The following is a 27635-nucleotide window of genomic DNA, read 5'->3' as shown; positions in this document are numbered from 1 at the left end:
GTGGCTATTATATTATTATTGCTGTTATTGATGTCATTGTTGTTGTATAGGACAGAGAGAAGTCAAGAGAGGAGGGGAAGACAGAGAGGGGAGAGCAAGAAAGAAACCTGAAGACCTGCTTTACCACTTGTCAAGTGAACCCCCTGCAGGTGGGGAGCCAGGGCATTGAACCAAGATCCTTACGCTGGCCCTTGCTTTTTGTGCCATGTGCGCTTAACCCACTGGGCTACTGTCCGACCCCTCCAAGGTGCTTTCTAATTTCAGAAACAATGGAAGATTAAAAAAAAAATTTTAATCTCTTTACTGGGGAATTAATGGTTTGCAGTCAACAGTAAAATAAAATACAATAGTTTGTACAAGTGTAACATTTCTCAGTTTTCTACATAATAATTAAAACCCCACTTGGTCCCTCTCTGTCTTCCAGGACCTGAACCCCACCTCCACCCCCACCCCCACCCCCAGAGTCTTTTACTTTGGTACAGTACCAACTCCAGTTCAAGTTCTTCTTTGTGTTTTCCCTTCTGTTCTTATTTTTCAACTTCTGCCTATGAATGAATGAGATCATCCCATATTCTTTGGAAGGTTAAAAATTTGTGGATGGTTAGCCCGGGAGGTGGCATGAGGTCCTGAGTTCAATCTTTAGTATTGCAAAGGTGATAGTGATGCTCTGATTCTTTGTCTCTTTCTCACCTCATTAGTAAATAATTTTTTTAAAAAAATGTACGAATGGTAAATAGAATTTTGGTGCTGGGTATGGTGTGGTATACTTTTTTTTTTTTAATAATGAGAAAGGAGGAGAGGGAAAGAACCAGATATCACCCTGGTACATGTGCTACTGGGGCTTGAACTCAGGACCTCATGCTTGAGAGTTCAGCGCTTTATCCACTGAGCCATCTCCCAGACCACAGTGGTATACTTTTGATGTAGTCTGGAAATGTGTTACTGAAATGTGTGCTGTTGGAGAGTGGGGTCCACTGTCCCAGAAAGTCCAGGCTGTTGTTTCCATAAGGTCCAAGTGGGTTGACCCCCAACTCTCCCTTAGGGTGGAGACAAGGGCAGATCCCCCCGGTCTCTGGAATTTATGATGGCTGGATCCCCAGACATGGGCACCTTTCTACACATGCCACCTCCCCTCTTCCTTCTTTCATTAAAAGCCATGGATTACTGTGTGCGGTTAATCTTAAAACTGGCAACGAACATCCTGATTATTCAGCTGCCTAGCTCCTGCCCCCCAACCCCTCCACACCCTCCGCTGAAAATGTACATTGTAAAGCTTGTGACCAAACCTTGTATTGCAATCTTTTACTTGTGATCAAATAGTCTGTTGGTCAAAATGTGACTATGCATTGTGTTGCTCTATGTTTGGGTTAATGATTACCTCAACCTACCCCTGAGTTATGGATATATTTACCTGCTTTTCCTTTTAATAAATGAATTGTTCCACTGAGGCTTTCCCAGAGCTGACTGCCCTGTCCCTCTGTGCACTTTGCCCTCGGCACGTGGAGCTACCCCAGCAATACTGGGTGACCACGCTGACCTCCATCTCCCCAACGGCCAGGGGAGGTGGGCAGGACCCCTAGTGGCTGGCCCCATAAAGTGCAGTATTGTAATCCATACTATCTAGAAAAATTGTGTGGCTCAGCACTGAGGAAATCTGGGAGACAGTTGTCAACCAGAAAGGGACTCAGAACGCTTGTGACCAGGAACCTTTGTTTTTTCCCAGTCACTGAGATGAGAGGGGAGAGAATCTGGAGAACACCCGAGGAAGTCAGGCACTGTTTCTATTGACTGAAAGGGAAGAGGAAAAAGGAAGAACACTTGCAAGTTGTAATAGGTGTATGAATGGCTTAGAGAGGAAGTGAAGGCAGGGCCTTAGAAGTTAATAAGAACAGGCATCAGCTTCCACATGAAGTCAAAGATCTTTTCCCAATGGCCCATGTGCTTCTATGTTATGTGCCTTTTTATTTCCCTAATTAAAAGTTTAAAATATTTAGGGAAAAACCCTATGAGGAATAGATAGAGTAAGGGGGGAAAACCTCTTAATAATGGAATACAAATCACTCATTTGAGTCTTATAAACAAAAAAAGAAGTCATAGGATATATACTCAATGGAGTACTATTTAGCAATTAAAAAGTTTAGATAGTGTCCTTTGGGACAAAATAAATTGAACTAGAGGTAATTATGTTTAGTGAAATAAGTAAAGAAGTGAATGACAGCTACCACATGATTTTACTCACACGGAATATAGAGAATTGAAACATACGAACTTGAAATATATATATGGTCAACCCCTTGAGAGAACTATGGTGGTTATCCTTGGGAGGGTGAGGTCACAGAACTTTGGTGGTGGGAGTGTTGTAGATTATTACCTGTGACCTACAACGATAACCCTGTTATCTTATAATCTTGTAGGTCACTATTAAATCACGAATAAAAAATAATGCTGCCTGTATTACACCTTCTGTGGGATGGATTTGGATGCTAATCTCCCTTTTTAATGCTCTGTGGTTGATTCCAGTGGGCAGCCTTGGTAGAGAACCACTGCTGTCATACTCTAGGTTACTGTTTCACACCCTTTGTTTTTCTCTCTTGAACCCTTTAATACCTCCTCTCCCATCCCATAAAATGATTTTTATAACTGTCTTACTGAATCTAGTTATAGTATATCATCAGTATTCTCCTTGTGTGCCAGACTGGTGGTGCTAAAACAGGAACTGAGCTGAGCTAGCATGGCATTTTCTTGGCAAATCACTACGTCTTTGAGGTCCCCATTGCCTGCCACGAGTAATCTCCACTGCCTGACTGAAGTGTGCCCAAGATCCCAGGCCAGATTTTATAGGGATCACCTATAAACCCCCTTAATATGTGTGCACATTCTTAGTCTCCTTGCTTCTCCTTATTTGACATTGTAGGACCTATGGAGTTGCAATACTTCACCTCCTTTCATGAAAGAAACTGTGGATCAGCTGCAAAGAGCATAGTTAGTTGATGCTCTCCAAGTGTTAGCAATGCAAGACCCACCTCAGCTTTTGAGGCCATGTTCTTCCTAGAAAACATTAGTCAGTGACTGAATCCTTGAATGTGCTGTGATAGACTATGGTCCATCTAGGTAGGATTCATCTTGTGTTGTCCATTTAGGATTCATACACATTGCCATGAGCAAGGACCAGGGTTCAAGCACCCTGTCCCCACCCGCAGGAGAGAAGCTTCGTGAGCAACGAAGAAGTGCTGCAGGTGTCGCTATTTCTCATACCTCCTCTATACTCTCCTTCTCTCTCAGTTTCTCTCTGTCTCTATCTAAAAGAAAGAAAAGAATAAACGGTTGCAGGGATAGTGGATTTGTAGTGCAGGCATTCAGCCCCAGTGAGAACCCCAGTGAAAAGGAAAGAGAAAAAAGAAAGACAGAAGGAAAGAAGAAAGTGTAGGAGAAGAAGTTGTAGCATGAATACACAAAGAACTACTACACACCTCTAGGAAATGATGAGATATTTAACAAAATTATAGATTTGAGATATTTCGCTGCATTGTTTTATGTGGTATTGGGTGTTCGTGTGTGTGTGTGTGTGTGTGTGTGTGTGTGTGTGTGTGTGTATTTGCTCTACTGGATGCACCACCATCCAGCCTTGCCACAACTTCTTTAACTATCAATGTCTTGTTGGACATCTGCGTTGTTTCCAAAGTACTCCTTTTAATCCATGTATTTTCCTATACTAGCTCCCTACCCCCTTAATAGTATTTCTTGTGGTCGCCTTCCAGATAATCTATTTATATTCAAATTCTCATTTCAGAATTTGTTTCTATGGAATCCAGATCATGGCACTAGCTAACATTTAGTCCAACATTTTCTTCCTCCCTTATCATGCCTTATTTTGATTAAGCTACCTACCCAACAATATATATATATATAGCTATATATAAATATATATTGCTATCCCCAACTGTAGAAATAGTGTCAAACCAAACCAAACATGATATACTCAAACCTTTTCCCATTGACAGAGAGGATTTGATCCAGTTATAACCAATGAGATCTGAAGGGAAATGCTTCCTTTGTCCAAAGAAGCATCTATCATTCCATTGGAAGTTAACATGTCTGGGTACCCACAACTGCAGTCACCAATTTATGATCAAGGGAACCAGTCTGAAGGGAATACTGATTGCTGCAATATGCAATGTGGAGAGAAGGCATGGCCTTTTCCTTTTTTCATTCATTCATTCATTCATTCATCTTCTTCTTTTTTTTTTTTTTTTGCATAATCTTGTCTTCATAGTGGCATATTGAACTACCAAAGCCTTTGCACTTCTCACATGGCATAATCAAATTTGTAGTGCTTAGATCAATTTCAGTAGAAATATTGTTTCTGCAGTTACAGATATTCTACCTGATATACCTTTACAAAGATTTCAGAAACCAATACAAAATATTTTTGCTTTGAAATTCTGCCACTTGGCAATTAAGTCATGCATACTTTTTAGCAGGTATCTTGATATTAGGAGTTAATTCATACAATGTAGCACATGTTGCACATTCATGGGACATCCTTCAGGAAAAATGTTTAATGATATAGAAAATTATTCCAGTATGTTGTTCTAAGTGAGAAAAGCAAGTTTTGTATAAATACATCAAAAAAATAAGAAAAGCAAATACCCTGACTTTTGTTAACCTTTACCTTGAATCTTTTGATTTTCCTATAAAGGCAATGCACTCATTTTCTATCTGTAAACAAACAAACAAAAGTGTACTTGAAAAAGAAAATCTAGTTTCCTTCAGGTGTTCTTTTATTTCCCTCTCTCTCTCTCTATCTCTCTCTTTCTCTCTCTCTCTCTCTCTGTCTCTCTCAGGAAGGATCAAGTGTCCTGCAACTAAAACTATATTAATTGCTACAGGAAAACTTTTCGTCCTCCCAGGGGAATAAAATAGTCATAACTCTGTACCAACCTCACTTTCAAAAGGTCATCCTTATGGGCTGTTTATAGCAGAGTTGTAAACAAACAAACAAACAAAAAACCATAAGCGAGAACAATTTCTCTTGCTACCTAAGAGATATGGGTAATAACAGAAAGCTACTAACATCTTGATGGGCACATCTAGCTTGGTCCTACTGCGCGAGCCAGAGATATTGTCAGTGCAGCCTGGTCTTCTACCTTCAGAAAAGATGGCAGAATTTGAAGACCTTCTCCTCTGAGATAATTTATTGGAAAGGAAGTAGGCGGTTTTTGAAAGTTGGAAGAAAAAGAGTCTAAAAGAGAAGCCAGGATTAAAAAGCAGAGAAAAAACTAAAACCAGCATTCTGAAGGTGGTGGTGAATGGCCAAAAATAACACAGAGTTCAGAAGAAAGAGAAATAGTGCCAAGAAGCTTGATCACTGGAAACTTTTCTTTGAGTGAGTCCTAGACATCTGAAGTTTCAATCACTTCAGGACAACATCTGGTGTTTTTTAAAAATTTTGTTTTATTTTATATTTCTGTACTTGATTTTTTAATTCAACAGACATTAATTACCGCTACTAGGCAAGGACATTATAAGAAACAAAACTGAGTTTAGTGTTGCTTGTAAACAAAAGTAAAAACATCTAAAATAGATTAGTAAATAAAACTCAACAATGTGTAAAAAAAATAATACACCATGACTAAAAGTTTTATTTCAGGTTACTGAAGATTGGGTACACATTTTATTTGATTTTTACTTATTATTTCTTTAATGTTTTTTGGCAGGGGTTTAGGGGGGCAGTTAATGAGTGATTACTATACAGCTGTTGACACAGGCTAAAATTTCTCATCTCCCCATGGTTGGTGTCTGCAAACCACTCTTACCTTCAATTGAGGTCCTTTTACACCAAAACAGCATCTGAGTCTTTATAGACACCAGTTACGACACGTTGTGGTCCCAACTGGGAAGAGAGGAGAAAACACAGGCTAGATCCATCAGACTAATTCAGAAGTATGTAATCTTTCTTAGGTATGTGGCAAAAATCTGTGGCAAGCCTTCCAAACAACCAACACCACTTCTGTGCATTTAGGGATATGAGTTAGATTTGAGTGGCAATATGGTAGGTAATGCACTATGCTACGCTTCAGAAGAGCTGATTTCAAGCCTCTGGTCTGCACATACTATGTGACTTTACATATTAAACATTAACTTACTAATGTTTCCTCATTAAACATCAACAAACCTCAGCTTCCTCATTTACTTGTCTTTTTAAATTATTCATTAGTTTTGTAATTTGATAGAACAGAAAGAAGTTGGTATGGGGATGGGAAACACACACACACACACACACACACACACACACACGGAGACAGAAACAGAGATCTGCACATTGCTTCATTATTTGTGAAACTTCAGGCCTGCAGGTGGAGACCAAGGGCATGAATTTGAACCTGGTACTCAACCAGGTGCACCACCATCTAGTCCATCTTTAATTTTTCTGCCTCCTTTCCAGGTTGTAAAGTGCCTTATAAAACTACAGAAGTCTCAATATAACATGTTATTAGTGATTTTGGATTCCTGGTTAGGAAAAATTAAAAAGCAGGGGACTTAAGAATTAGACATTTACTAAGGACAATTTTAACCATGGTGATAAAAAAAAAAGCAAAAACACAAAGTAATAAATCTATCACTTGGGGGCATATTATTCTGGCAAAGAGAAAGCTAAACCCTACTGAGTGGCCATTTTTCATATCAAATGCTATTATTTTTCAAACATTAAATGGTAAGATTAATATTGCTGAGAAAGAATCAAAAGAAAAGCAGTCTGAGGGAATTGGGAGGTCTCTCCTTTGGGACTTCACTCTAAACAAAATATTTCTGAGCCTCTGAATAAACTTAGACATTTGATTCTACTTTCCAATGTCAAGAAAGCATAGATGAATACTGCTCGCATAAGTTGGGATCCATCAAGAAGAAGACTCTGCAATGTAGTTAGAAGTGCAAGAGGTATATTGGTAGGAGATGCTTGTGAAAGTTATGGGGGAGCAATTTGGGACAAGCAGAAGCTCAAACCATCATGCAGACCCTACAAAAAACTTCCACCAACCTAACAAGGAGCTTTGGAGCCAAGATTCCCCATTAAGGGAATCTCAGGTTTGACTGAGATGGTCCCTAAGTTGAAATAAGATGATAGTTCGGAGGAGGGTGAAATGTACTGATGCCTATCTTGGGGAAATGTGGAAACGTACCCTGGTGACAATGACAATCCTGGAAGTCAACATTTTTTTAAATGAAGTGACATAGGAGTTATATAAAAAAAGTGTATTTACATAACAATCCTTATCAGTCATTGGTTCACCGCTTCTATGAGGGACATCAACTTTATGATTATTCCAAGCTGTTCCACACTGAGTGTTGTAGGTCAAAGGAAGTTATATGGTAGGTATGGAAATGAAGTAGCATGGGCAGGAGCGTTGGGCATCTATGGTGTCCACTAAACTTAGAAGTCAACTATATTAATTGCTACAGGAACACTTTTCATCCTCCCATGTCAGACTAGAGGTCAAGGACTCATTAGTTTATGAAGAGGAATCATAGGACTAGAGGGCTGGTAGTAATCTTAGTAATCATCTTGACTAGTCTAACCTCCTGTACTATTTTGCTGAGGCCAAAAGAGGTGAATTGTTGAGAGGGGGTTGGAGGGAAATCACTGAATAGCAGACTTTGGTCTAGGAAAGATGACAGGAATAGTGTTTAGGGTGCTCAAAAATATGACTTATTTTTTGGCAAACAATGTTTCTTGCTTTTCTTTTCTCTCTTTCCTGGAGCACTGCTCAGCTTTGACTTAGCATGGTACAGGGGACTGAACCTTGGACTTCCAAGTCTCAGTTATGAAAGTCCATTACATAATCATTATGCTGTCTCTCCCATCCAGAATTAATATTTCAATACTGAAGTTGCTATTATGAATCACTCAGAATTCTATTAAAGTTTCTTGAAACATATTTTAGAATTTGAGTTTGGTTTCTTTTGAGTTCAAGTTTGTATAGAGTGGAGCATGCATTGTCTTTGGGGAGTTAGGCTTCTTCTGTAGTTCCTGACGCAGACTCAAACCCAGGGACGTGGGATCAGTATAATGAGCACTGCCTCAAACCATGCTGCCTTTCTGAAGTCTACCCTTTGTGTGGCTGTCAACACTAAGTCCAGATGAAAGCACCTATGATCACCTTGTTCTTCTGAGAGTATTGACTGAGCATCAAGAATCTCACTGCTGACTGTGAAGATACACATTGTTTCTTGAAGCGCTTTCCATGGGAAAACATATCTGAAACAATGCTTACAGACTTTTTTTTTTTTTTTTTTTTTACAAGAATAAAGGCCTCTATGATTGTGTGAATGTGGCTTTTGCGGCTGTTGTGTTTAATTGCAGGGTGTTTTAAGGTCCTTAAAATATCAAATTCTATAAAATTCCAAGAGAAGGCAATAGTTTCCAGTATTTCTCACAACTTTTTGAACAAAGAACATTTTAATAGCAGAATCTTTCACAGACTAACTTTCCTTATATTCCCTCTGGAAATATTAATATGTTCTCTACCTAACCAGTCTTCCTGTGAATGCTGAGAGTTGTCTGATTCTTTCTGTAAACCTCTGGATGAGAAATTGGGGTCTGGGATATGTTTTCTGTCTTAGTGGAACAAGGTATTATTGATCCTATAGGAGATTCTGCATTTGCTAAGTTTTCCATGAGTGGTTGATGTTTTGTATCAACCCAATTATATTTGCTTACCCCACTTGTCCAAAACCAGAAGACCTGCAGCGGGCAAAATGTGAAATTGAATGAACCACATATATTTTTGTTTGAACCAGCTGAAACAAACATCAATCAACCCAGAAAGCCTGGGACTGGACAATCCTTTCAGCATATTTTCAGTAGTACTTCCTAAATATCTTCTTTTGCAAAAGCCTTCTGTGGTCTACATGACATGTATCAATTACTATCTCCTACTTGTGTGAAATTTTCCACTCAGCATAGAGATCAGAGTCAAGGGCCAAATTTGTATAGTTGCTAAGGATGATTGGAAAGTGATCCTTAGCAGTACACTGTCAGACCTAGATGGGCCTTCAGCACTTTTCATCGGAAGTTTATTATTATTATTCAAACACTTTCAAACTGCAACTTCTTTTCCTTCTTGGTGGTACAGTTAAGGAAAGCAGCCTTTTCCTGTGAAGGACAAAGCTGGGTTCTGTGCCTTGGCGCTTTGTTGGGCAAGAGTTGGAGTGAATTAAAAGCAAGGGTTGGTGAGGATGTGGAGAAAATATGATTGTTGGTGGGAATGAATACTGGTACTGCCATAAGAAAATATGAAATCTTCCCTTGACCACAAGATGAAACCAGATGGTGTCATGCTAAGATAAATAAGTTAGAAGGCAAATGACTGGATGAGGGAGTAGGGCGGGTGGCGCAGCGGGTTAAGCACACGTGGCCCAAAGCGCAAGGACTTAAGGATCTCGGTTCGAGCCCCCGGCTCCCCACCTGCAGGGGAGTCACTTCACAAGCAGTGAAGCAGGTCTGCAGGTGTCTGTCTTTCTCTCCCCCTCTGTCTTCCCCTCCTCTCTCCATTTCTCTCTGTCCTATCCAACAACAACGATATCAATAATAACAATAATAATAACCACAACAATGTTAAACAACAAGGGCAACAAAAGGGAAAATAAATAAATAAAGATTAAAAAAAAGACTGGATGAGTTCACTCATACAGACTATGAAGAAACAAAGCAAGCAGACATACAAACCCCAAATAAAAATAAACCCTTAGACTTTGCAGAGCTGAAGTTCCCAAAGGGGAACAGGGGATGACGGGGAACAGGGGCCACAGGGGAAGGGAGGGGATCCAATAGAACATGGTAGAGGAATATTGGCACTTCAGTGGTGTGCATGGTATCATTGTGCATACTTTGAAGTAGTGTGAAATTGTACTTGTTAAAATATATAGTCTGGTAAAGAAACACTAACGTAATAGGGACTTCTGGGAGGCGTGGCCATGGAAGAACTGGGACCAAATTGTCTCTCCTCCCAAAACAACAAATAATTACAAGAGACACAACTGAAATTATAATCTATAGCTGAAAGTTCTGCAGCCTCAGGTGGTAACAATGTTACTTGCTTGCAACAATGTTACTTGCTTGCCTGCGTTTGGATTGAAAAGGGGCTCTGGTTGAAGAACAGCAAAGTTAAATCAGAGCTCTGAGCAGGGTGGGCACTCAGCTGCTCCATTTTGACGATTTCACTTTAAACACAGCAAGCAAGTAACATTGTTCCTAGTGCCAGAAGAAAAGAGACAGGGGCTTAAAACCTCTCAGTCTTTGACTAGGGGGAGAGGTTTAGCCTCCCGAATTTAAGGCAAAGACGCAACATAAAGCAGGGCATTTGTGACCATAAGACAGCCCAAAGCCACCCCCCCCACCCCATCCCACCAGCCACAGATCATACAATAAGAGAAACCTAGAGATCACAATAGCACCCCTACTGGCCATCAATAACCAGCACAAAAAATAAACAGAGAAACAGAACTAAATAGCTAACTATGCTGTATCAGCCAAACAGAAATGAAACAAGAAATCCATGGAATTACAGATTTAGAGAGACTCTCAGAGACTACAGAAAACACATTATGAGGACTCTCCAAAGAATTTAAGCAAGAATTAAAAGAGCATGTTACTATGGAATTAAAACACACAGGAGAGGGACTTATAACAGAGTTCACTAAGAATCTTCAAATCTTGAAAGAAGAACTTCAGTCAGAACTCCAAGGAGTAAAAGACACTCTAACTGCAATCCATGCCCAGGTAGAAGGCTTAGGAAGTAGATCCACATATTCAGAAGAAATAATCTTCATTCTAGAAGATATGGCCAGCCCACTCTTTCAATTCAAAGATGTGGAAGAGGAATGGTTTAGAAAGACTGAAGCAACTCTCTGTGAAATTGCAGATTCCATCAAAAGATCGAATATAAGACTGATAGGTGTATCTGAAGAGGAGGATAAGTCCAAAGGCTCAGAGTCCATTTTCAGAGCAATTTTAGCTGAGAACTTCCCTCACTTAGGAAACCAGCAGAACATTTTCATTCAAGAAACAGAACTATCACCCAGATTTATAAATACAAAAAGACCAACACCAAGGCACATTATTGTAAAACTATCAAAAGTCAATGAGAAGGAAAAAAATTTGCTGGCTGCTAGAAAAAGAAAAGAAGTTATATACAAGGGCAGAGCTATAAGACTTTCATCAGATTTCTCTTCACAAACTCTACAGACAAGGAGAGTGTGGAATGACATATTCAAAGTTCTAAAGGAGAGGGAATCCCAACCATGAATATTGTGTCCTGCAAACTTATCCTTCACATATGAGGGAGAAATAAAGGTTTTCTCAAATATACAAGAACTAAAGAAATTTGTCACAATCAACTCCACCTTACAAGAACTATGAACCGAGTCCCACAACAAAGGAGGAAGCAAAGGAATACATGTTCCAAACACCAAGTTGCAGATGCTACCATGACGCCAACCTGACTTCACCAGACAGATGACCTCACCAATGTACCCTGGAACCCCACCTCTCCAGTAGGGAAAGATAGGGACAGGGTTGGAGTATGGATCAACCTTTCAATGCCCATGTCCATTGGAGAAGCAATTACAGAAGCCAGACCTCCCTCTTTCTGCACCCCATAATGACCCTGGGTCCATGTTCCCAGAGAGATCAAGAATAGGAAAGTTTCCAATGGAGGGGATGGGATATGGAACTCTGGTGATGGGAAATGTGTGGATTTCACCCCTCTTATTCTATAGTTTTGTCATTATCTTCTTTTTTAATTTTATAAATAAATTTCAAAAAGAAAAAAGGAAACACTAAGATAATAAAAATATAAACCCCTATAATTATGAGATCAATCAAGACCCCTAGGTACTGTAAGTTGTAGTGACCAGGAAGATGAAGAAGATGCAACAATGATCAGGAGCATTAGTGATGTCAAAGGAAAGCCAAAGGATGGACTAGATGGAAGTTAAATGAAGGAAAGGAATTGTTTCTAGAAAGAGGCTATGACTGATTGTGTCAGCTGTCTTAACAGATGGTTTTCATTTCTCACTATTTCAAATGCTGTTATAATGAACATTTAATTTTTTTTTCTTTATGTACATAAGTGCTTCCCCCATTTTATTTTATTATTTAGTTTACAGCACAGTTGTCAACACATGGGCACAGTTTCCCATCTCTGCATGATGGGTGTCTGCAAAACATCTCCACTCCCAACTTAGGACCCTAACCCTTACCATTGTCTCTGCCTCCCAATCTTTCCTTAGAGTCCCTTGCTTTGTTGCAGTACACCACCCCCAATCCAAGTTTTACCTTGTGTTTTCCTTTTCTGTCCCTGTCTCTCAAATTCCACCTACAAGTGAAGTCATCTGGTATTCATCCCTCTCTTCCAAATTCATCCCAGCCAACATTTGTAAACTTTATATATATATTTTCATTTTTTCTCTTTTTTATGTCATTTTCAAGAGTGCATTCCTTGCCCCAAGCTCATAGATATATTCTTCTATGCCTTCTTCTAAAAGTTAGAATATTTCTTTTTAAGAAGTAAAATATCTTAAATAGGTCAGATGGGGGCATACTCAGTTGATAACACAGGTTACCAAGTGCAAGGACCCAGGTTCAAGCCCCAACTCCCCACCTGAAGGGGGGGGAAACTTCATGAGCAGAGAAGCAGCACTGCAGGTATCTCTCTCCCCCTTCCCTCTTAACTTTGCTGTTTCTATCTAATAAATGATAAATAAAATATTAAACAAGAAACTCTAAATTTAATTAATGAATTTATTTTTTACAATTGAACAAGAAGCCAGAGCACTGCTCAGCTCTAGCCTATGTGGTGTTGGCATTGACCTTGGAGTGTCAGTCTTGTAAATCCTTTGCTGCTAAGCTATAGTCTCAGTTTAAAACTCATTTGGTAAACTGTGCGACCTGCCGTGTGCTTAGGCTGGGTTTGAATCCTACACATGGAGTGCCATGGCACCAGGGAAAGCTCTGCTGTTGTAGTATCCCTCCTTCTGTCTCTCTTTATCTGAAATAAAAAAGAACAAAGCAGTAAGAAAAATCATGTTTAGGTATTTAACTCATCAGGAATTATTTGTGTGTGTGTAGTAGAATCTGCTTTTATATTTATATACGAATAACAGATCATTCCAGTATCATTTAGCAAAAAGTTTCCCCTGAGCCTGTGTCATCTAAATGATAACTCCAGCAGGGAAACTCACCTGTATAATAACCAAGGTTTGCAGTTAGCAGGGAGGTAGGGAAAACATGGGGCCATATCATTTTCCTTGAAGTGGAAATGTCCCTATAGTTTTAAAAAGAAAAACTCTTGAATGTATTTGGTATTTATTCAGTTTATATTGAAATAAGGCAAACCTCAGTTTGACACTTTGCTTGATTGTTAACCAGCAATACTCCATCACCTGTGATGAAAATAATACCACCTAGCTGACAAGTTCTTTTTTGAGGGGTAAGTCAGGAGAAATACATGTGAAACCCTTATCACAGTATCTGGTATACTATGATTCTTCAAAAAGTGATAACAAATACTTTTTTTTTTTTTTTTTTACCAGAGCACTGCTTAACTCTGGCTTATGGTGGTGTGGGGGATTGAACCTGGGACTTTGGAGAGTCCAGGCACGAGAGCTTCTTTGCATAACCATTATGCTATCTACCCCACCCACAAATACTGTTTTTTAAGTAATCAGTCTCTTCATGAGGTACCTTTATCATAAATCTCATGATATTTATCATGAATTTTATGGATTAGCTATATATTTTTGGTGTCAAGTGTGTTTATACTGCATCAAAACTACATTGTAATAAATGTAGTTTTATGAAATAGCTTATCTAAAAGAGTAGATAAGCCCTTTTGACTCTCTTTTATGATTTTTATTAAATTTAAAATATTTTCCTTATAATTTTTACATTTTTCCTTCTGCTTATTCTGTTAGGTGTTCCTTAAGACTCTTAAAAATTCAAAACCAAATCTTATTGGGATTTTAGTTTGAAAATGTGTTTTCAAACTAAGTGTATTTTTTTGGCCATCTAAGTATTATCTTGGCAATGTTTTAGACTTTTAAATATAATGAATAAGATTTATGTTGAGTTTATTTCTTATTATTTTCTTTTAATGATTGTTATGATGGCATTGTTCCAGTGGTAATTGTGTATTTTCTTTGTAATGGTCTTTGCTACCTGCATGTTAATTATTTTGGACAATATTTTCTGAAACTGATATTCTTAGTGTTTCCAGGTACACTCTCATATAATATTAAAATTGTCTCTTCCTTTTTAAAATTTTTTATTATCTTTATTTATTATTGGATAGAGACAGCCAGAAATTGAGACGGTAGGGGAAATAGAGAGGGAGAGAGACAGAGAGACACCTACAGCCCTGCTTCACCACTTTCCCCTTGCAGGTGGGAACTGGGGGCTCAAACCTGGGTCCCTGTGCATTATAATAAGTGTGCACGGTCTCTTGTCTCTTCCTTTTCAGTAACTGTAGTTCTTTAAAGCTAAAGTTATGTATTTATTTATATAAATAATTGTGTAGTTATTTATAGTTATTTATTTTTTTCGTGTTATTGCCTTGGTCAGAGCTCCTAGAGTAATCCTAAATTAATAAAGGACAGTGAACATCCCTGTTCTGTTTCTGAGGAATATAAAAATGAGACAATAATAATCATATAGAATTCCTATGATAAATCAAATCCTACAAACTTGGAACAAACTCTTATTAGATGTGGATATGATAGATTATTATTTTAACATCATGTCTTCTATTTTGTATGTTATTCATATTTTCTTCTTTTTTCTTTCTTTAATTAGTTAATTTATTTAAGAAAGGAGACATTAACAAAACCGTAGGATAGGAGGGGTACAACTCCACACAATTCCCACCACCCGGTCTCCATATCCCATCCCCTCCCCTGATAGCTTTCCCATTCTCTATCCCTCTGGGAGTATGGACCCAGGATCGTTGTGGGTGGAAGGTCTGTAATTGCTTCCCTGCTGAACATGGGCGTTGACAGGTTGATCCATACTCCCAGCCTGCCTCTCTCTTCCCCTAGTAGGGTGGGGTTCTGGGGAAGCGGAGCTCCAGGACACATTGGTGGATTCATATTCTTTTAAACTTTGTTTATGAGGGCGGGGGAGGGAAAGAGAGATACTAGGGCACTACTCAACTCTGGCATATGGCACTTAGGACCTCTGGTTCCTCGGGCTTCAGGCATTCAAGTCTGGTGCATCACTGCTATACCAGTTTTTCAGTTTTGTATGCTATGTATGTATTTAAGAATTTTTACTTTTTATTTTTATATATACATGCATTTATTTTAAAATAATATTTATTTATATTGGATAGAGACAGAAAGATATTGAGGAGGAAGATGTAGCTGGAGAAAGAGAGAGAAACACCTGTAGCCCTGCTTCAACACTCATGAAGCTTCCCCCCTGCAGGTGAGGACCAGGAGCTTGAGCCTGGGTGCTTGCACACTGTAATGTGTGCACTCAGCCAGGTGTGCCAAGGCATGACCTGAGGTTTTTTTTTTTGTGTGTTTAAACAAGTGCTACTGGTCTATGCTCATGAATTTTAACTGCATTTGTTAGGTTTAGTGTCAGATTTATTTTAGTTACTTAAGACAAGATGGTTGATTTTCATTTTTTTTAAACATTCTTGAAGCAATTTATAGGGCACTAAGAATGAGATGACTGAAAATTTGAAAGGACTCACTGAAAAGATAATCGGAGCTTTCAGTCCTTCTTTGAAAAGTACTTTCCTCAAAAAGAAGGACACTTCGAAGTAGTAATAGGTGCAGGTGTGACTTAAAAAAGAAGTGAAGGTGGGCAAGTATATAGATATAGAGATAGAGATGATATAAATATATTCACCCTATATTTGTAATCTTGGGAGAACTATTTTAGTTTCTGCTGAAGGGGAATGGGGATATAGAACTCTAGTGGTGGAAATGGTGTGAAATTATACCCATATTATCTTATAATTCTGTAAATCACTGTTAACTCATTAATAAAAATTTTTATTGGGAGATTAATGATTTACATTCTACAGTAAAATATAATAGTTTGTACATGCATAACATTTCCCAGTTTTACACATAACAATATAACCCACACTAGGTCCTCCTCTGCCATCATGTTCCAGGACCTGAATCCCCACCCCCCACCCCAGAGTCTTTTACTTTGGTGCAGTACACCAACTCCGGTCTAAGTTCTGCTTAGTGTTCTCCTTCTGATCTTGTTTTACAAATTCTGTCTGTGAGTGAGATCATCCCATATTCATCCTTTTGTTTCAGACTTATCTCACTTAACATGATTTCTTCAAGCTCCATCCAAGATAGGGTAAAGAAGGCAAATTCACCATTTTAAATAGTTGAGTAGTATTCTAATATATATATATATATATATATATTACAACTTACTCAGCCACTCATCTGTTGTTGGACTCTTGGGTTGCTTCCAGGTTTCAGCTATTACAAATTGTGCTGCTATGTATACACAATTTTTTTTTGTATGTTTGTGTTTGTTTCATTGGGATATATCCCCAGGAGAGGAATTGTAGGGTCATAGTGTAGACCCACTTATAGCCTTAAAAGAAATACTTTTTGGGGAGTTGGGCTGTAGCTCAGCGGGTTAAGTGCAGGTGGCACAAAGCACAAGGACTGGCATAAGGATCCCGGTTCGAGCCCTGGCTCCCCACCTGCAGGGGAGTCACTTCACAGGCGGTGAAGCAGGTCTGTAGGTGTCTATCTTTCTCTCCCCCTCTCTGTCTTCCCCTCCTCTCTCCATTTCTCTCTGTCCTATCCAACAATGATGACATCAATAACTACAACAATAAAACAACAAGGGCAACAAAAGGGAATAAATAAATAAATATAAAGTAAAATTAAAAATTAAAAAAGAAGTACATTTTTGTAAACTTTTTTCTTTATTGATTGTTGAGTCTGTGTTTTTTCCATAATTAAAATATTTTCAGAAAACAATTCAATGCCATTAGGTTGTCAAGCTCACGTGCCTGTTTTGTCATTGTTGTTCATTGTATGGCTCTCTTTATTTAAATCAAATTTTATTTTTATTTTTACTTATTTATCATTGGATAGAGACAGAGAGAAATTGAGAGGGGAGAGGGAGACAGAGAGGGAGAGAGAAAGAGAGACACCTGCAGCTCTACTTCACCACTCGTGAAGCTTTCCTCCTAAAGACGGAGACCAGGGGCTCGAACCTGGGTCTTTGTGTACTTTCATGTGAGCACTTACTCAGGTGTGCCACCAAATGGCCCCATTCATTGTATATCTATTTGCATTTTATCTTATCTTGTAATTGGCAAAATTTTGTATATTTTTAAATAAATATTTTTATTTCCCTTGCTTATAGAAAATTTATTCACAATTTCCTACTATTTGGATCCATCCTATTTTCTTATTTTCCTATGATTGCCTTCCTATTTTCAAATAAAAATTTTGAACTGAATCATTAATTAGCACTTTAAATTCATAAAAAATTACAAAGTCTATTAAAGCTATGAATTCCCATCATGGGCAACCTTGATCCCATCCTATGGAATCTCTCTATATTGTGTTTTTTATTCTTTTGGCATATGTGTATGTGTGTAGCAGGTGTCTCACACATGCATGATTTCATCACTCCAGGTCACCTTTTTAATCTGCTAGAGACACAGAGAGAAGAGAAGAGACAGATAGACAAGAGACACCAAAACACCGGAGCTCACTTCAGCACTTTTGTTTCTCTTTTGTCATACAGGAGTTTTTTTTTTTTCTATCTGTTTTTATTTTGTTATACAGGTTCTTGAACTCGGTGCTATGTGCATGACAAGGCATGCACCTTACTCAGTGAGGTATCTCTCTTTTGCCCACTACATATTGTGTTTTCGGTTTCTTTTTGGGTCTAATCACTAGCTAAAAAAAGCGTTACATTCTAAAGGGGCCTGGTGATAGTGCACCTCATTTTGCACACGCATGTTACCATGAGCAAGGATCAGGGTTCAAGTTCCCTGTATCCACCTGCAGGGAGGAAGCTCTACAAGCGGTGAAGCAGCAATGCAGGTCTTCCAGCCCCTCTCCATTCTCCTCCTTTCCTTTCAATTCCTCATTGTCCTGTCAAAATAAAAGGAAAAAAAAATGGCTGCCAGGAACAGTGAATTTATTGTGCTGGCACCAAGCCCCAGTGACAGATAACCATGGCTGCAAAAAAGGATTTTATTTCAATAGTTGATAATGATTGGTTAAAAGTATTTCTCATCAATGCAGAAAATTTTAGAGACAGCAGTATGGTAATATGAATTGTGAATTTAAAAAAAATTTTTATTTATAATAAGGAAACAGTGACAAAAGCCATAGGATAAGAGGGGTACAACTCCACACAGTTTCCACCACCAGAACTCTGTATCCCATCCCCTCCCCTGATAGCGTCCCTATTTTTATCTCTCTGGGAGTATGGACCCAAGGTCATTATGGCATGCAGAAGGTTGAAGGTCTGGCTTCTGTAATTGCTTCCCCGCTGAACATGGGTGTTGACAGGTCGATCCATACTCCCAGCCTGTCTCTCTCTTTCTCTAGTGGGGCGGGGCTCTGGGGAGGTGGGGCTCCAGGACACATTGGTGAGGTTGTCTGCCCAGGGAAGTCAGGTTGGCATCATGGTAGCATCTGGAACTTGGGGCTGAAAAAAAGAGTTAACATATAAAGCCGTACAAATTAAGCATTGTGAATTTGTAGGAATATAATAAAAATGCTAAAACCAAGCAGTGGCACACCAAGTTGAATGCATATGTTACTGTGTGCAAGGACCCTGGTTCAAGCCCCTGGTCCCCATCTTCAGGTGGGAGGCCTCACGAGCAGTGAAGCAAGTGTAATGGTTGTTTTTCTTTCTCTCTTTCTCTTTCCCTGATTTCTCTCAACTTTCTGTCTTAATTGAATAAAGAAAAAAAAAACAAACAAGGAACAAATTGCTACCAGGAGCAGTGGATTCGTTGTGTAGGCACTGAGTCCCAACAATAACCCTGGTGACAATAAACAAACAAACAAAAAAACAAACAAATACTGCTTCTTATACATTTGCTGTCTATGAAGTCCTTTTTCTACAACATACTTTGTGTTGCCTGGCATTGGGGTCAGAGATAGGGAACTATGTTCTAGAATTAGGTTTTTCAGATCACACAAAACAGCACATTAATTGAGTGCTGGTGAATCAGTTGAGGCGGTTATGAACTTGTCAAGTCCCATTAAGTGCATCTTCCCAAAGGTTTATTTATTTATTTTAAGATTATTAGTGAGGATGTTTTGATTTTACATCTCCTTACTTTGCTACATTTTACTTTGTCATATGTAGTAACAGTAAGTATTATTTAGTGAAACACTTAATTCGTTTGTATGTATGCATTAAATACATTTCTTTAAATAGATTAAAATTGATTTACTCAGAGCCATGATGGAAGAAGTTGAAAAAATAGTTCTGGGATTTTAGTCCAAAAGCATGATAAAAAAGGATGCCCAGAGCTCAAGAAGGCTACAGGGTTGGTGGACCCAGTACAGCATGAAAATGTGAGGCCTTGTTATTAAAAGAGAGAGAGAGAGAGAGAGAGAGAGAGAGAGAAAAGATTGTGATTAAATGTATGAAAACATAATGTGATTTTCCTGCTTTCTTCCTAAAATCTTTCCATTGGTCATGCTTCTATCTGCTATTTAAATTTGTGCTCCCTGCCTATGTTCATGGCAGTACTGTTTGTAGTAGCCAAAATTTGGAAAAAAAACTCCAGTCCAAGTTCTGTTTAATGTAGGAAACTGAGAAATTTTACACATATACCAACATTTGTATTTACTGTTGACTGTAAACCATTAATACCCCCACCCCCCAGTTAGAAAAAAAAGAAACTGTTCCTACATGACAACTGTCTTTTAAATCACTATTTCCCTAAGAAAACAAATAAACAAAAAGAGACAAGGCAAGGATTAGGTTGTGTACTTACCATGTCCTACTCAAGTCTTCTTTTGATTTTCTGAGTCCTATATTTATGAAGTTTCATATCTCTAGTTTTCTTTTTTAGCATCTTATTGTACAGTTGTAAGAAAGTGGCTTTATTACTTTAGGTCTACTTTCCTCTTTTTAGTGTTTTCTATCATTGTTTCCTGAAGGTTCAGTTTATCTGTCACCATCTTCCAAATTCATATCTTTTTTTTCTTCACCTTTTCAGCTGTTTCTCCCAGTGAACACACCTAAGTGAATCACTTTTGCCTGAATCTACATTTCAGAATTAATACCCAAGTGCCCAAACTTAAGAGTATGGTGGAAGTAATTTTTTTCGTATTCTGCTCATAAAATTATGTTCCCTTGACAACTGGATTCATCACTATGACAACTATGAGTAATAGTTACTAGGGCAAACTCAAATTCCTGAAGACATACAGCACTCATCTATCTTGGTTCCCCCCTACTTACCCCAATCCCACTTTTTCTCCCTATGACAGTTGTGTGTGGGATGTGGAGTTCTTTGCTGCTTTTAAATTGCTTCTTGTCAATGAAACTTACACATATGGATCTGGAGATGCTCCAGCTAAGATGCTTCAATAAACTACTCAGGGACCTCCGTGTGTCCAGCTTAAGTGCCAGAGAGGAGAGCCCCCACACACGGTTGGCCTTTGAAGTGAGACCAAGATGTCATGCAGAACTGGACTCCAAGGGTGCATTCTCTCTGCCAGTCTCTTCCCCCCTTGAGTATATAGGAAAGGGGGTGGCATAAGGTGGCATAAGGTAGTATCGAGATACATAAAGCTTTGCCATAACTTCAAAATGATATTTCAATTAGGCATGCAGCTCCTCCCCAAAGAATGTATATAATTGTTTAAAGGCAAAGGGACCTATAAAAAGCAGTGCAATTCTTTTTTTAAAATTTTTTATTTAAGAAAGGATTAATGAACAAAAACATAAGGTAGGAGGGGTACAACTCCACACAATTCCCACCACCCAATCTCCATAACCCACCCCCTCCCATGATAGCTTTCCCATTCTCTATCCCTCTGGGAGCATGGACCCAGGGTCATTGAGGGTTGCAGAAGGTAGAAGGTCTGGCTTCTGTAATTGCTTCCCCGCTGAACATGGGCGTTGACTGGTCGGTCTATACTCCCAGTCTGCCTCTCTCTTTCCCTAGTAAGGTGTGTCTCTGGGCAAGCAGAGCTCCAGGACACACTGGTGGGGTCTTCAGTCCAGGGAAGCCTGGCCAGTGCAATTTTTACATAAGGATGATTTTGCTTTTTCTTGAATGCCTCTGACTCTTCAGTGCTGTCATTATGAGTTTTCCTGTTAACACAGGCCATCTTAGTTCATGGGGAGACCTGGTAGGTGGGAAGGTGCACTCTTATTATTCGGTTCCACTGCTTTTCTTGAGAAAAGTACAGGGGTTAGAGTTGAAAGAACTGGAGCACCTTGCTGGTTTTATTTAAATAGAAAAATCAAATCACAACATGAAATCTTCTTTCCTAAAAAAAAAAAAAAAAAAACTTTTGCGCTCCTATTCTGCTCTCTGTTACCATGGAAATGGAGCTAGTCATTCACCTGTAAGTCCGTGGTTGTGATAGTTGATGGTTGCATATTTTTCTTTGTTCTCTTCTACGTGGAGGCAAAATACCTTGATTTCTTTTTGTTCTCTTTGTCTGTGGTCAAGGTGCTGTCACTGAAAAGTTCCTACTCAGAACTGAGTCATGAACTGGGCCAAGCATGTAGGAATACATAAACTTTTAGAAAAAAAATGAAGGTCTTCTGCCTCATTGCATCAAACCCTGGGTGTGTGGGAACAGGCAGAGTTGAGTCATTCCCCCTGTAACTCCCAAGTTCATCCTTGAGACTGAGCAATGGAAGTGCTGTGGATATTTTTTCTATGCAAAGATGTATCATGACTTTTCTGACAACTCAATAGCTCACCTGTTTTGCTGTGTGCATTGGAGAAACAGGAATTTTACAGAAAATAAGGAATATTCTTTCCTGTCTTAGAGTTTAAGAAGGCAATAGATAACCAAGTTATTTGAGAACTTGGTTTATTTTGAAAATCCCATCCATGACCTCACCAATGTGTCTTAGAACCCCACTTCCCCAGAGCCCTACCCCACTAAGGAAAGATTGAGACAGGCAGGGGGACTGGACTGACTTGTCAGCACCAATGTCCAGCAGAGAAGCAATTGCAAAAGTCAGAACTCTCACCTAGTGCACCTCATAAAGATCTTTGGTCCATACTCCAAGAAGGATAAAGAATAGGGAAGCTTCCAAAGGAGGGGATGGGTTATGGAACTCTGGTGGTGGGAATTGTATGGAACTGTACCTTTCTTATCCCACAATCTTGTTGATCATTATTAAATCACTAAGAAAAAAAGAATAAAAGAGCAATTATTAAAAACAAACTATGTAAAGGCTTACATGGCCAGATTCTTACTTCACATTTGAGTTTAATCCAGTGGTTGTCAGATGGAGATACATGTGAAGTCTAATAAAAATAAAATGTCTAGGACCTATTCCAGATTCATGGCATTATGTTATTTGAAATTGTTGGTATATTCATGATCTATCATGTCTCAGGATTATTACATGATATTTTAATATATTATCTCAAACTACATTATATTAATATTGTATTGTACCATATGTCATGCCTCAGAATTTTTTCCTTTGTAAAATGCCAATCTATTTATACAAACTAGATTTGATGTTCACTGTCTTCTTTGAAAAAAAAAATCTTCATCGTTACCCTTGTAGACATCTTGTCTAAAACTTTGGATTGGCTTTATTATTCTGATTTTCATGTAATAAAAATAAACACATTTTCTTGTCAGTTGCATTGTTGTTGTTATGAACTCTTGTCAGATTTCTCACTTGTGAAAATTACTAGTGGCAAATTAAGTGCAGTTATTTTGAGTTTCTGTCAGTTACAAATCTTTTGTTGTTTTATTCTGATATTTTTTTTCTGAAAGTTCTGCAACCAACACAGACCAAAGTTCTTGTATTCAACAAAAGAGGACTGTCTTAGACCTCACATGGACAAGGATGGTACCAGATACTTGACAGAACAGAGTCTTGGGGGAGCTGGAGAAATAGTTCAACTGGAAGAGTATAGGACATGCATGTCTGAGGCTACTAATTAGAAATGTTTGTATTTTACAATTTGATGGACTATATGTACTAATTCTAAATAAACATTTACCTTCAAACTCAATTTTGTATTTTTAATCTTGTGTTTTATTTCTCCATAGGTGCCACCAAATATATATGCAGCATCTGCAACCCCCTTAAACCCTAAGTCATGTACTTTTCAAAAATGTACTTTTAAAAATTTTATTTTTGAGGTGAATTGTTCATAAAACTATAAATGTAGAAATGTGATTGTTTATTTCTTCAAAGTATCACATCTACCACTAAAGTGCTATCATTCATCTGTCAACCCCCTCTACCCTAACCAACCCTCTTTAGTAAACTCTGTTCTGTGCTCCAAATAGAAAGGTGTCATCTGTTGACTTTGCTTATTGCCTTGTTTGGTTCCTTTAGTCCATGAATGACATTGTTAGGTATATATATATACTGAATAATATATATATATATTGCATTCATTCGACCTGCTTTGCTGTGAGTTTTGCCTTAGGTATGCCACCTAGAACCACAACAAGGCAGGACTAGAATGACTTCAGGAACCCACCAAACCTCCGCTGAGTGCATACACGTGTGGCTCGTGGACAAGGAGGAGCCTAAGGAGAGATTGAGCAGCTGGTAACAGTGCAGCAGCTTAGCAACTGAGGCACCACCCCCAGTTTGCTTTACAAACAAAAAGACTGCTGAAAGGAGGAGAGGACTCCCCTAAGACTCACCAAATGCAACTGTGAGTATCCTCAGAGGCTGGAGGAAAAGCAGGGAAGCCTTGTGCTGACATCTGGGAACAGAAAACTGACCAGGAAACTCAGGAGAAGAGCTACACCTCGGTGGCCTAGCAGTGGGGTTGTATAGTGGGAGCCTTTCCACATTGTTCTCCCAATGAGAACATGATGAATAATTGCCTCAGAACCTATAGACTATAAATGGGACTTGTTTAGAAACTCACAGGGCCCAGCAGTGCTGCCTGGATTGGCAGAGAAGATAAATTGAGCCTAGAGCTTTGGATCCTTGGGGTGTGAGAGTCTCTTTGCATAACCACAGTGCTATCTCTCCCCACTCTGCTTTATCTCTTGGTCAGGAATCAGTAATTAAGCTAAGAAGCCTACTTACAGTTTAAAAGCCTTGAGGCTCCTATAGCCTACAGGGAAGAAAAAGAACAAAAGAGGCTTTTAACAACTTCTGTGCTTCAACTCAGAGATTGAAATAATATTGAAACAACTGTTAATTCCCACGACTGTGAACTCTTTAAGTACCTTACTTAGACACAAGTCATCGAGGCAAGAGTGATCAGTAATTTGAAAAGTACTGCGAGAGGGACCTCATAACACACTATATAGAATGATTAAACCAACAAGAAGAAATATTGGAGAAATGAACCATGACTAGAGTCCTGCTAAAAAAACCCCAAATATTGAACCACAAAATATTGAAGTCATCATCTAAAGGCTTGTTAAGGAAATAGTCACAGGAGTGAGTAAAGAATTTGAAAGAATTATCATCAGAAATGCAGAAACAACCAATGAGACTCTGGAAGAAAACACTAATTATTTCAAGGTTATTAGAGAGCTGAAAGCTGAAATAGCTGAGCTAAGAACACAACTAGCTGAACAAGCTAAAACAGTATCAGAACAGGGTCACAAAATAGATGAACTCCAGAAAACAATAGAGGGGAGAGAGAATAGAATAAATGAGGCTGAACACAGAATTAGCAAGATCTAGGACAAATTAGAAACAACTAAAAAAGAAGTAAGAGAACTCAAAAAGAGATTAAGAGATACTGAAAACAACAACAGAGACTTACGGGATGACTTCAAAAGAAATAATATATGCATTATTGGCTTGCCAGAGGAAGAAAGAGAGGGAGGGGAAGAAAGTATTCTTCAGAACATAATAGCTGAGAACTTCTCTAGTCTAGACAACATCAAAGACATAAAGGTTCAAGAAACCCAGAGGGTTCCAAACAGAATTAACCTAACTTAAAGACACCAAGACACATCATATTTAGAAGGAACAGGAATAAGAATAAAGAAAGGATCCTAAAGGCTACAAGAGAAAAACAAAGAGTCACCTACAGAGGAAAACCCATAAGATTAGCACCAGACTTCTCCACACAAACACTACAGGCCAGAAGAGAATGGCAAGATATCTATCCAGTGCTCAATGAAAAGGGATTTCAACCAAGACTCCTGTGTTCCACTAGGCTGTCATTCAGACTAGATGGAGGCATAAAAACCTTCTCAGACAAGCAACAGTTGAAAGAATCAACTGTCACCAAGGCTGCCCTGAAAGAAGTTCTGTAAGATCTCCTATAAATAGTAAGACCACCATAAATATACCATATATCAGAATACTCTAAAAATCTACAAGAATTCTGTTAAAATATTTTAAATCTTTGATAGCAATAAATGTCAATGGTCTGAATTTACCTATTAAATGGCACAGAGTAGGAAGATGGATCAGAAAACACAACCAAACAATATGCTTGCTGTCTACAGAAAACCCACTTAACTCAACAAGACAAACACAGACTCTGTCTGTGAAGCAACTTCCCTGCAGGTGGGGAGCCGGGGGCTCGAACCTGGATTTTATGCCGGTACTTGAGCTTTGCGCCATGTGCACTTAACCCGCTGTGCTACCGCCCGTCTCCCTCTCCTTCTCTCTTTTTCCTCCCTCTCTCTCTTTCTCTTCTTTATGGCACCCCATGATGCAACTCTGTAAAGGAGCACGGGCACAGGAACCTGAAACAAGAAATAACTATGAAGGATGCACTAAGAATATACAGTTCATGAGCCCCCCAAGTTCCATATGTGACCTCCAGTTCCCAGAATAACATACTACCAAGATAGCTAGGAAAAAATAATGACTTTTTTGGGGGTTGGGGGTAGGGGTTATCTTACTTTACATGATTCCTTCAAATTCCACCCAAGAAGAGACAAAGGAGACAAATTCATTATTTTTAACAATATTGTTCTTATGTAATTTATGCAGATATATCATACCTTCCTTTTTTTCAAAAAGTATTTTTTTACTTATTGGATAGAGACAGAGAGAAATTGAGAGGGATGGGGAGATAGTGAAGGAGAGAGAAAGAACATCATTACAGTACTGCTTCAGCATTTGTGGAGGTTCCCTCACTGCTGCTGGGGACTAGGGACTTGAACACAGGCCCTTGAACATAGTAATGTGTATGCTCTACTGGGTGCATCACTAGTTGACCCACATATATATATATATATGTATATATATATATATATATATATATATCACAACTTTCCAAACCATTCATCTGGTCATTGGACATCTGGGTTGTTTCCGAGTTTGAGTTATTGCAAATTGTGTTGTTATTAACATAGATCTCTTTGGATAAGTGTCAGCAACTGTACTGTAAACCATTAATCACCAGTAAAGTGATTTGAGGGAAAAAAAATTAATGACCTTGCTGGATGTGTTCACATATAGACAATACCAGGATAAGCGACATACTGTTTAACTCACTTTACTTTGTATAATTCCTAAAAGTATTTGTTTAACTTCTTACGCATGCACAGTATATAAAATAGCTACTCAAGGAGCCAATACTTGGGTCAATTCTTTCAGAGCAATCTGAGGATTGTTCTTGGGGCTGAGTAATTCCCAGACTGGAATCATCAAGTTTGATATTTTTTTTAAAAATAAACTCACGTAAAAGCCAGAAAGAGAAGGATGAATATGGGATGATCTCACTCATAGACATAAGTTGAGAAATAAGAACGGAAAGGGAAGAAGCACAAAGGAGAACTTGGACTGGGCTAGGTGTATTGCACCAAAGTAAAAGACTCTGGGGGAGATGGGTTTTAGGTCCTGGTGCAAGATGGTGGAAGAGGACCTAGGCAGAGGGTTAGAGTGTTTTACAGAAAACTGAGAAATTTTACACGTGTACCAACAACTGTAAACCATTAATCTCCCCAGTGAATTTTTTTGCTCGCTTGTTTTTAACTGACAACGTGACAGATACAAAGGAAGCCAGTGTAGAACATTCAACTGTCTGTGGAAGTGGTAATAGGTGTAGCTGTGACCTAGAAAGGAAGTGAGGGCCAGGTCACAGAAGTGAATAAAAATAAGAATATATATATTCTCATATATATATTTTTTTTTAAAAAAATATTTATTTATTTATTTTCCCTTTTGTTGCCTTTGTTGTAGTTACTATTGTTATTGTCATTGATGTCCTCGTTATTGGATAGGGCAGAGAGAATTGGAGAGAGAAGGGGAAGACAGAGAGGGGGAGAGAAAGAGCAGACCTGCTCCACATCCTGTGAATATATATGTGACAACCCATATCTATGACCTTGCAGAACTGTGGCAGTTTCCACTGGAGGGGAATGAGGCTACAGAATTCTGATGGCAGGAATAGTGTGGAATTATACTCCTTTTGTCTTATAGTTTTGCAAATCACTAATAAAAATATTTTAAC

The 27635-nt window shown here is 38.6% G+C and overlaps 1 protein-coding gene across 1 annotated transcript in view; it reads right to left on the bottom strand.

The window, feature by feature from the left end:
• The window catches only part of LOC132535755 (ATPase MORC2-like), a 30730-nt gene extending 20522 nt beyond the window's left edge, over positions 1 to 10208 (bottom strand). Inside the window, 7 exon segments of the mRNA XM_060182674.1 lie at positions 3986 to 4109; positions 4472 to 4543; positions 4673 to 4719; positions 5071 to 5242; positions 5838 to 5893; positions 8301 to 8392; positions 10118 to 10208. Coding sequence (XP_060038657.1) covers positions 3986 to 4109; positions 4472 to 4543; positions 4673 to 4719; positions 5071 to 5242; positions 5838 to 5893; positions 8301 to 8392; positions 10118 to 10208 — 654 coding nt within the window.
• Positions 10209 to 27635: the final 17427 nt, after the last annotated feature.

This window comes from Erinaceus europaeus, chromosome X (genome assembly GCF_950295315.1).
Source record: "Erinaceus europaeus chromosome X, mEriEur2.1, whole genome shotgun sequence".
NCBI lineage: Eukaryota > Metazoa > Chordata > Mammalia > Eulipotyphla > Erinaceidae > Erinaceus > Erinaceus europaeus.
Note: the sequence above shows the minus strand (reverse complement) of the source record. Positions and strands in the feature narration are given on the sequence as shown.